At 34.9% G+C, this 11604-nt stretch overlaps 1 protein-coding gene across 1 annotated transcript; it reads left to right on the top strand.

The window, feature by feature from the left end:
* The first annotated feature begins 5782 nt into the window (after nucleotides 1-5782).
* On the top strand, nucleotides 5783-7677 carry LOC148204866 (uncharacterized). Its single transcript, XM_088093284.1, has 2 exons — nucleotides 5783-6974; nucleotides 7058-7677. Exons 1-2 carry the CDS (start codon nucleotides 5783-5785, stop codon nucleotides 7675-7677), a joined length of 1812 nt encoding a protein of 603 aa, XP_087949410.1.
* The last annotated feature ends 3927 nt before the right edge of the window (nucleotides 7678-11604 follow it).

The raw sequence follows: 11604 nt of genomic DNA on the forward strand, positions 1-11604 counted from the left end.
CAATGGTCGAGCAAGTTAAGTGGAATGGCCGATCGTCACTAAGGTCAAACGTTAATTGCACCGAATGGCGGACCATCAATAGGGTCGAATGTCCGTGAATCGAACGCTCTAGGCCGAACGGCCACCAGAGAGAATAATGGCCGAACGTTATGGTGGTTCCGTAACTGAGTGTGAGTTTGGTCGGATAACCGAACGCTGTGGCGTCGAATTGCCGAATGGTTGAATTTTGGGGAATAGACTTTGGGTTGAATGACGTGGAGGCAGAACCGAATCACGCGTGGATTGCGCGATGGTTGCGGAAGACGGGGAGAATGGGTTTGACCAGAAACCCTAGTTTTATGCACCAGCTCTGTATGGCGGATGACGCGGGGGCTCAACCAAATGAATTGACCCTTGCAGCAGCAGCAATGGGTCTGCGATCAACCGAATCACGCGTGGATGGCGCGATTGTTGCGGAAGACGTGGAGAATGGGTCTGCGATCTCTGCTTGGCAATCTCTCGTGTGGGAGCCTTCCGCGCAAACGGCGAGTTTGCTGATGTGGCTGTGACCGAGTTCAATTTGGGGATTTAGGGTTTCCTGTTCTCGGTCTTGATTCTGATAATTCATACATCAATTAAATGCAGAAGGAAAACCCCAATTATTTTCTCGGCAGAACCTTTGGTGGTGGCAGGCAACGTAATGATGGTGGGGAGAGCTTGACGGAGAGCGGCGACCCTGATCGGCGCGGTGGCTGAGTTCGCCCAAGAAGCGATTCATGGAGGAGACAACTATCCCTCTCGCGCGCAAGGAGACAGTGGCGAGTGTGCGTGACTGGGTGGGGTACCTCTGGTTAGCTGCTTTGGGAGAAAGACCTAGGTTTTTGGGTGTTGGATCTGATTGCGCGTTTTGGGTGGCTGAAGGGTGGCGCTAATGAAGGTGCTGGTGTTGCCGCTGGTGAAGGCGGCGATGGAGGATGATTTCGCCGTGGTAGCGAGAGTCATGGTCGTAGAGAACGCGAACCAATTGTCGTAGTAATTGGTGCTGGCCTGGGAATTGTATCCTGATAAAGACGACATCAGTGGTGGCGGAGGAAGGAGAGAAATTCGCTGGAGGCGTCACTCGATCTGGCAATGACAGTGGCTTGCTGATACAAGCCTATAGAACAGATATATTTTTGTGCTGGATTTGACCCGCAGAGGGGTGTGACTTTGCTGAGGTTCCCACTGGTGCGCTTTCGCGGAGGTGCTTACGGTGGTGTTAATGACTCACGGAGGAGATTTCTGGCGGTGATGCGGCGGCTTCATCTTGATGGAGTAGTCTTATCCTACGAAATGCTTGGTAGAGGCCGAGGCTCCTCTTGTGGTTTCCTTGGGATGGCCCTCGGCCCCACGGTGGGCGCCAAAATGTTTCGGTGTACATTTTCCTGCGTGTCTTTACTGTTCTTGGCTGTCTGGGTTGCTTGCTGATCTTCAATTGTTGTTCTTCATATTCGCCAAAGGAGGGGAGGTACCTGCAAAGATACTCCGACGCTCAAGTCAGATATGAATTATGGAGCTGAAGCTCTCAGGAGAATTGGAGAATGATTATGATACTGCTCTGAAGTATTATTCAGGATCTCTAGAGCATAAAGAGAACGTACCTGGACTTTGGTCCTGTCACTGTATTTATAAGCAAAATAAAAATAACCACCTTACCTAAAAATGTGGTTAGTGGCTTTAACTGTCTAAAATATCTAAAATATTTATGTTATTACATAAATATCCTTACTACATAACAATAAACATTTTGCACAACTGATAAATTCTAATGGCGAATTGCTTTCTTTCATAATTTTCTTATTTTTAATTATAGCATTGATGAAACATGTTTTAAAGTAATGAAATTAATAGATATTTATAAAATATATTGAAAAGGAAGTTAATTTTAAAATATAAATATTATAAATAGTATTAATTATGATATTTACTAAATGTAAGGTAAAGTTAATTTTAAAATATAAATAATTTAAATATTTAAAATTGTTTCATTATATAAAGGTAAAAACAGACATGTGAGTTTAGTTAAGACATGTTGGGAAGATATAATAATAATTATTTAATCCAAATTAGAGATAAAAATGGATAAAAGAAAACATGATATTATCAAATTTAATGTTTAAAGAATACATATTTATTTTTCTCAAAAAATATTATATTGTATAAATATTAAATAAGAATATAAAAAATATATATTTAAATAAAGGTTAAATAATTGCATAAAATAGTTAGAAAAAGTTATAAGTGTGATTCCTATAAATAAGTTACTAAGTAACCAAAAAAAAATTAATACAAATTTGTTAAATAACATAAAAACCAAAAGGTGTTTTAATAATTTAAAACGAGAATGAATGCAAGTACCATGGCATGTACAGGGAGAGGAACGGGACAATCATATTCATATTTTTCATATCCAATTTAAGAAATTAAAAATACAAATTTATAGTAGTCATCGGGGTGATTCTTCATTAAAATTGAAACAAATTCAAATAATTTTAAAATATAGAAATTGAAATATAGAAATCCAGGAAGCTGGAAACAAGGTCAGCTCTACCTCAGTGAGTCATTGAATTAAAACCCATTTGAATCAACTTTTTCTTTAAATGAGTATTCCAGAAATTGTTTATCTCATTATCTGTCTTGTTAGGAAGGTGGGTCACAATTGCTTATCATATGATAAAGCACATGTTCATTTAGAACTCAATATTCATTATTAATATTCATTTAAAAAATAAAATACAAAAAGATTATGAACCCAAAAATAAGAAGGAGAAAGTAATAACGACATAAATAAAACGGAGATATAAAATTGTAAAACGAAATAGTGAGACAATGGTGCACAAAAATAAAATAAAATTTAATATTAAACACAATCATAGATCAAATGAGAACTAATTTAAAAAAAAGATAATTGCTTAAATGAAAAAATGTTGTTATTCATCTAAGTGTCTGATCTTTATTCCTATCAAAATTTAAAATATAATAGTATAATAAATTCATAAAATGTAGCCAAAAGTACTTATTGTTTACACACATTAGACATGATTAGACATTATTAAATTATTCATTCAGTATTTTTAATGAAGTGTGTAAACAATTTACATTAAGTGTAATCGAACGGATTAACGAAAATGATTTATTTTGTACATATTTAAAAAAAAATCCAACTTGAGACTATTTAAAATCTAAAAATCAAATTAAGATTTTAATATAAATATGAGATCATCCCAATGTTTTGTTTTATAATATAATATAATATTTTAGTACATAGTTTGTATTCTTCATTATTTTATATCATCGTTTATTTTAGCTTTCACTATATATTTAGAAATTATTAAATAAGTGAAGAACACATTGATAAATTAGCATCATTTTAGTATAAATATTTTAATTAAAATCATATTTCATTTTTTAAAATATATTTTTATTGTTTTATTAAATTAAATGATCTGGACTATATATTGTAATAAAAAAAATTGGAGAATAGGAATTGTAAGACCCATGAAAAATATATATATATATATATATATATATATATATATATATATATATATATATATATATATTTATAGTAGTAAATTTTAGTATGTTATTAGTAATAATAATTTTAATGGATAGAAAAATGTAAATTTTGGATATAAAATTTTAGTAATTTTAGAAGGAGAGGTTCAAATTTTTGGTAACTTATTTAGTAAATTTTTTTAAATTGAATAGTAAAAAGTAAATAGTAAATAGTAAAAAGTAAATAGTAAATAGTAAAAAGTGAATAGTAAAAATAAATTTTCAGCATTTGGATTCCTTAGCATGGAAGAAAGTAGTAGGTAGAAATTAGGATCAGATTTGGTGAGAAAATGATTGAAATATTATTTTTAAATAATATTAAAATAATAAATAATATTAAAATATTAATGAATAGTAAATTTTTTTTACTATAAATAGCCATGGGAGGGAAGGGTATTTTGCACCAAGAGAAGAGAAATCAAGTGAGAGAAAATTAGAGAGAAATTTTTAGTTGCAAGAAGGGTAGAGGTTCTGAAAGGTTTCGGAGAAATAAATTCAGAGCAAGAGACGTCTGGAATAGAGGTAGGGGAGCTAACTTTTCTATGTTTTTATATTATGATTTAGTATTTCTATGCTTTTATATTATGATTTAGTATTGTTTTATTACTATTCATATCGTGAAATCCTGTGTAAATACTGTTAATGCTTACTGTATGTTTATCTATGTTGAAATTCGGTGTAAATATTGTATGCTGTTATTTTGAATCTGTAAATAAGAAATTTGTTAAAAACTAGTTGAGGAACACTTTGGCTAAGGAAAGACTTGGTACTTAAGTTGTCCATTGTGACGCACCTCTCTTTCCTGGAAGTCTACTCGACAAGTTTTTAACTTAAATCCTATTGAACAGATTATGTATTGTTAAATTATTGTGTAATATATGTGGTTGGAATATATTCAGTTTGTATGATTTCTGAAATGATTGGATTTTATTACATTTGAATTTATGCATGATTGTGAACTATAATGATGTTATTTATGTGGAAAGTATGTGAATGTATGAGATATGTTAGATTCACTGTGATAATATGATGGTATATGGTTATTCATGTCTTGGGTTAAGTTTCAAGGTAATAGTATGATTCATGAACGTAATTCCATGATCCTCAAGGAGAGGATACATGGTGGTGATTTGGGGGTGTATAGAATGATTGCATGGTAGCTCAGTTTTGGGGGTCATCCTGAAACTCCAATGGCCTTTCTTCTCATGTAGAGAGGATTGAACCATGTGGTGAGGAGTAGCAGGAGGTCCTAGTCTTGGGTGCTTCCATATGATCCAAGGTGAGTGATAACAGATTAACCTCGTGACTGTGGCCGGGCGGTAGTGCCCAAGTTCCATAAGGCGGTAGTGCCAAGTTCCATAAGGCGGTAGTGCCAAGTTCCATAAGGCGGTAGTGCCAAGTTCCATAAGGCGGTAGTGCCAAGTTCCATAAGGCGGTAGTGCCAAGTTTCACAAAGCGGTAGTGCCAAGTTTCATAAGGCGGTAGTGCCAAGTTTCATAAAGCCACCACGAGTGCAAGACCCGCCATAGCTCGGTAACCATTCTAGTCCGGACGAGTCGGGTTATAAAGTAACACGTCTTGTGATGTCATTTTACCATGTGTATCAAAGTAATGGATGAGTATGTATGATGTGATTGTTGTATGATGGTATGAGTATGTATGACATAATTATTATATGAGGTTTGCATGCATGTTTCATAAATGATTGGTTGCATGTTAGCTTACCCTACTTGTTTGTGTTTGTTTGTGTTTGGGTATGTGCGATGATCGTATAATTCGTTATACGGGAGCAGATGGCAAGGAGGATACGTTGGAACCAGTACTTGATGGGGAAGGCAATGCTGCAGCTTAGATTCACTAGCTTTTATTAGTTAGCTTTGATGAACTTTTGTACGTTTAAAGCTTTAAATTCTATGTAATTTCTAGGGAGAAAACCCTAATACTCTAAGTTTTCAATTCCATGCTATTCTAAGGATGATTGAAATCCTTAAATTACTCTTGACTGCTTTCCTATATTAATAAGTGATGACGTCTTTATTATATAAGTTTGATATATATATTTTGGGACGTCACATTAATGGTATCAGAGCAGTTCCTTCCTTAGAAACCTGTAGGTTGTGGGTGTGCTTCGTTTGTGATTGCGTACCCTGGTCTCGTGTATTAGTTTGAGTTAGACTAATGGTCTTTCTCTCTGTGTGAACAGAAGATGGCACCTACGTCTCCTCATCCTTCTCCTCCGCGAGTTGATCAACCTGACTCTAATCAGATGCTGAAGGCGGTGCTCCAGGCATTGCAACAGCAGAATGCTGCGTTGGTTCAACAGAATACCTTTGCATTGCAAAATCTTGAAACCGCAAGGGTATCGGCAGAAAACGCGAGAGTGTCTTCCGAGAACACTCAAAGGGAGTTCATGGAATTGATGACTAGTGCTAGGACTCCTCCAAGTGTTTCTTCCGTTGTTATTCCTGCGCAAGAGTGGAGCTTGGAGAGCTTTCTCCAACATCGCCCAGCAAGATTCACTGGAAAGTGCAGCCCTGATGAAGCTGATCACTGGTTTGGAGACATGGAGAGGATATTCGAAGCCAAGGGATGTCCTGATGAGAAGAAATTAGCCTATACTCTATATCTGCTTACCGGAGAAGCTGGCCATTGGTGGAACAGCATGAAGATGATTCTTGAAAGGAGTGGGACTCCTATTACATGGGAGTTGTTTAAGACCAAATTTTACACTGAATACTTCCCGGACAGTGTAAGATTTGCAAAGGAAGTGGAATTCCTAGAGCTGGTACAAGGCAGCAGACCAGTGTCAGAGTATGCAAATCGCTTCAAGCATTTGCTTCGCTTCAACACTATGGCAGTGGATGAAGAGTGGCAGTGCAGAAAGTTTGAGAATGGATTGAAGAGTGATATCAAGTTGCTGGTAAAGGGGTTACGCATCAGAGAGTTCCCTACATTGGTGGAGATGTCCCGTGATCTAGAGAAGACGAAGGGGGAATCTGAGGGACATCAGAATCAGCCTGCTAGGAATGGGGGATCATCTGGATCTCGTGACGGGTTTAGCACTAAGAAGACCCCTTACGCTAGACCATCCTTTTCTTCTGGGTTTAGGGGTTCATCCTATCCACCATCGGTGCAGTCAGGACCAGCCAAGCCATCCGGCACCGTTAGATGTTTCACCTGTGGAGGACCTCATTATCGGAGCAACTGCCCGATGGGAAGTAGAACAGTGAAGTGTTTCAAGTGCGGGAAAGAGGGACACTTTGCTACAGAGTGTACTTCTGCAGTAGGATCAGGGTCTCAGGCACAGAGGACTGGTTTGCCTCCACCCAGGGGAGGTGACAGACCTCAGACGATGGGAAGAGTGTACGCCATGGTTGGATCAGAGGCAGTCAGCTCAGGTAACATCCTCATCGGTATTTGTTTACTTCTTGTTTTACCTGTGTTGTGCTTTTTGATTTTGGGGCAAAACACTCCTTCATAGCGAAGGCATATGTTGAAAAGTTGGGTATGTCTGTAGAAGAGTTAGGCGTTGATCTGTTGGTGTCTACACCAGCATCAGGATTAATTGGGACATCTTCTGTGTGTGTCCGTTGTCCGATGGTCGTAGAAGGAAGTCGGGTCAAGGTAAACCTCATCAGTTTACCTTTGCAAGGATTAGAAGTAATCTTGGGAATGGATCGACTATCCGCCAATCACACCCTCGTCGACTACGATGATAAGGAGATGTCGTTTCCGGATGAAGACCAAGATATGTCTTTGTCGATCGACGTCGTGAGGCAAGACCTCTTGGAAGATGATAGTTGCTTCTTAGTGTTATCACCTATGGAAGCGACTCAAGTTTCGGATCATGCGGCGCAGGAGAATCAGAGTGTAAACCTCACGGTTGTGAAGGACTTCTTAGATATTCTCCTGAAGAAAATTTCTGGTTTACCGCCTCCACGTGAGCATGAAGATTATCTTAGGACAGTGCTTGAAGTTAAGGGTGTGCAAGTCAGAGAAGATTTGTCAGTTCAAGTGCAACCAGTAAGGATTGAGGATGAACTGTCAAACGAGTCAAGGTCATATGGGATGGTAGAACAAGCGACTCTACCTGGAAGTTAGAGGCGAGGTGGGAGTAACTTACCTCGACTTGTTCGTGTAAGCGCAATTTTCGAGGACGAAAATTTTTTTGTTGTTGGGGAGAATGTAAGACCCATGAAAATATATATATATATATATATATATATATATATATATATATATTTATAGTAGTAAATTTTAGTATGTTATTAGTAATAATAATTTTAATGGATAGAAAAATGTAAATTTTGGATATAAAATTTTAGTAATTTTAGAAGGAGAGGTTCAAATTTTTGGTAACTTATTTAGTAAATTTTTTTAAATTGAATAGTAAAAAGTAAATAGTAAATAGTAAAAAGTAAATAGTAAATAGTAAAAAGTAAATAGTAAATAGTAAAAAGTGAATAGTAAAAATAAATTTTCAGCATTTGGATTCCTTAGCATGGAAGAAAGTAGTAGGTAGAAATTAGGATCAGATTTGGTGAGAAAATGATTGAAATATTATTTTTAAATAATATTAAAATAATAAATAATATTAAAATATTAATGAATAGTAAATTTTTTTTACTATAAATAGCCATGGGAGGGAAGGGTATTTTGCACCAAGAGAAGAGAAATCAAGTGAGAGAAAATTAGAGAGAAATTTTTAGTTGCAAGAAGGGTAGAGGTTCTGAAAGGTTTCGGAGAAATAAATTCAGAGCAAGAGACGTCTGGAATAGAGGTAGGGGAGCTAACTTTTCTATGTTTTTATATTATGATTTAGTATTTCTATGCTTTTATATTATGATTTAGTATTGTTTTATTACTATTCATATCGTGAAATCCTGTGTAAATACTGTTAATGCTTACTGTATGTTTATCTATGTTGAAATTCGGTGTAAATATTGTATGCTGTTATTTTGAATCTGTAAATAAGAAATTTGTTAAAAACTAGTTGAGGAACACTTTGGCTAAGGAAAGACTTGGTACTTAAGTTGTCCATTGTGACGCACCTCTCTTTCCTGGAAGTCTACTCGACAAGTTTTTAACTTAAATCCTATTGAACAGATTATGTATTGTTAAATTATTGTGTAATATATGTGGTTGGAATATATTCAGTTTGTATGATTTCTGAAATGATTGGATTTTATTACATTTGAATTTATGCATGATTGTGAACTATAATGATGTTATTTATGTGGAAAGTATGTGAATGTATGAGATATGTTAGATTCACTGTGATAATATGATGGTATATGGTTATTCATGTCTTGGGTTAAGTTTCAAGGTAATAGTATGATTCATGAACGTAATTCCATGATCCTCAAGGAGAGGATACATGGTGGTGATTTGGGGGTGTATAGAATGATTGCATGGTAGCTCAGTTTTGGGGGTCATCCTGAAACTCCAATGGCCTTTCTTCTCATGTAGAGAGGATTGAACCATGTGGTGAGGAGTAGCAGGAGGTCCTAGTCTTGGGTGCTTCCATATGATCCAAGGTGAGTGATAACGGATTAACCTCGTGACTGTGGCCGGGCGGTAGTGCCCAAGTTCCATAAGGCGGTAGTGCCAAGTTCCATAAGGCGGTAGTGCCAAGTTCCATAAGGCGGTAGTGCCAAGTTCCATAAGGCGGTAGTGCCAAGTTCCATAAGGCGGTAGTGCCAAGTTCCATAAGGCGGTAGTGCCAAGTTCCATAAGGCGGTAGTGCCAAGTTTCACAAAGCGGTAGTGCCAAGTTTCATAAGGCGGTAGTGCCAAGTTTCATAAAGCCACCACGAGTGCAAGACCCGCCATAGCTCGGTAATCATTCTAGTCCGGACGAGTCGGGTTATAAAGTAACACGTCTTGTGATGTCATTTTACCATGTGTATCAAAGTAATGGATGAGTATGTATGATGTGATTGTTGTATGATGGTATGAGTATGTATGACATAATTATTATATGAGGTTTGCATGCATGTTTCATAAATGATTGGTTGCATGTTAGCTTACCCTACTTGTTTGTGTTTGTTTGTGTTTGGGTATGTGCGATGATTGTATAATTCGTTATACGGGAGCAGATGGCAAGGAGGATACGTTGGAACCAGTACTTGATGGGGAAGGCAATGCTGCAGCTTAGATTCACTAGCTTTTATTAGTTAGCTTTGATGAACTTTTGTACGTTTAAAGCTTTAAATTCTATGTAATTTCTAGGGAGAAAACCCTAATACTCTAAGTTTTCAATTCCATGCTATTCTAAGGATGATTGAAATCCTTAAATTACTCTTGACTGCTTTCCTATATTAATAAGTGATGACGTCTTTATTATATAAGTTTGATATATATATTTTGGGACGTCACAGGAATCTTAGAAAAGAATAACACAATTAACTACATATTTTAACATAAAAGTAAACAACATTTATTAAGAAAAATTAGAGTAATAGTTTTTACTATATGGTTGTCTCTCTCTCTTTCACGTATTTTCCTTCTACGATATTCAGTTAAATGGATTAAACATTATATTTTAACGATCAATTTTTCTATTCTAATTTATCTCATCGCAGTCGTATTCATTAAAACATTATTAATATATATATATATATATATATATATATATATATATATATATATAATTTTATTTTATTTTATTTTACGAAAGAAAATCATTTAATTTGTTTTCTTTTTCTTTTTCTTTTTCTTAAAAATATATCATAGAAAAGTTTATATAAAACTGAACTTAAGTTCTAGGAGTGGATCAAATCTAATAAGATTGCCCTTTACGTAAATTTACGTATATTCTTGATATATGATATTATGTATTATAAATCTTAAGATAGATGAACATTGAATTTATAGTTCTGGTTTGTTAATTCAGTTTGCATATACATTATTTTTTTAAGTTTTAACCCAACAAGGCTGAGGTCCAATTATAACCACTCAATAGCCAACTACTTTTTGCACCTCCAAATATTCTTCTTGTACTCCCATAAATTTTAAAATTCCTTCTTTGCCTTTCTTTTAGGTAGTGTTTGAATTGGAAAGAGGATTTGAGAGAACATGAGTTGATGGATTTGACGAGATCGAAAGGAGATTATGATGTTATTTGGATTAAAGTTGTGTTTGTTTGTGTAGATGTACTTTATAGATGAATTATAACAAAGAGATATGTATAGATTGTTGATGTTCTATTCAACGAATTTAAGGATGAATACATGGAAGGATTTATGAAATGTTTATCTTCTTTAATCTCGCTTGAGTAAAAGGGATTTATGGTAATTTGAAGTGAATTTAAAATCTAATTCCTACATGTTTAACTTTCAGTCATATAAATTTTTTTATAAAAACCATTGAATGTTGAAGTCAAAGACAAATGCAAAATAGACAATTACAAGCTCGTGAAACTGTGTGAAGATTGAAAGGTACTTGCAAGGACCATTCAAATTACTAAAAAAATTAATACTCAAATACATTGCTTTTACAATTACTATTACATGTCAAAATTAATACATGTCAAAATAATAATAATAACCACAATAATACTTACTATTTATTTTTATACCAAATACATTATATTCTTTATTTATTATAATTACTTTTTTTACGTAATATTGTTCATGAATAATTTTCTAAAAGAATAAAATTAACTAATCCAAAAATCAATTTATATTACTTTTAAAAATAAGAGCGATTTGGTAATCTTATTTTTTTTATCTGTTAAATATTTTTTTTTCATCACTTAAGTTAAATCCTTTACAAACTTCACATTTAAATTCATCCATTTTCATTTTCAAATCCCTTATAAGAAACAACACAAATTTTACCTCTAAATCCACCTAAATTCATTCATTTACTCACCTTCAAATGCATCATCTCAAAATAACATATTCTAAGGGTGTGTTCTAATATTAGATGTTCACAAAGAATGAGATAGACAGATTTGCGATGCTCAATCGTGTACTTTTTCAACAATTTGTGAGTGAGGGAGGCATAGATTAAAGGTATGCTCACC

This window comes from Vigna umbellata, chromosome 1, assembly GCF_029865625.1.
Source record: "Vigna umbellata cultivar VRB3 chromosome 1, Vumbellata_1.0, whole genome shotgun sequence".
Classification (NCBI taxonomy): Eukaryota; Viridiplantae; Streptophyta; class Magnoliopsida; order Fabales; family Fabaceae; genus Vigna; species Vigna umbellata.

Coding starts and splice junctions, on each gene's coding strand:
- LOC148204866 (XM_088093284.1), top strand. CDS start 5,783: ATGGCACCTACGTCTCCTCATCCTTCTCCTCCGCGAGTTGATCAACCT. Junction 6,975..7,057: donor ATCAGAGGCAGTCAGCTCAG/GTAACATCCTCA, acceptor ACTCCTTCATAG/CGAAGGCATATGTTGAAAAG.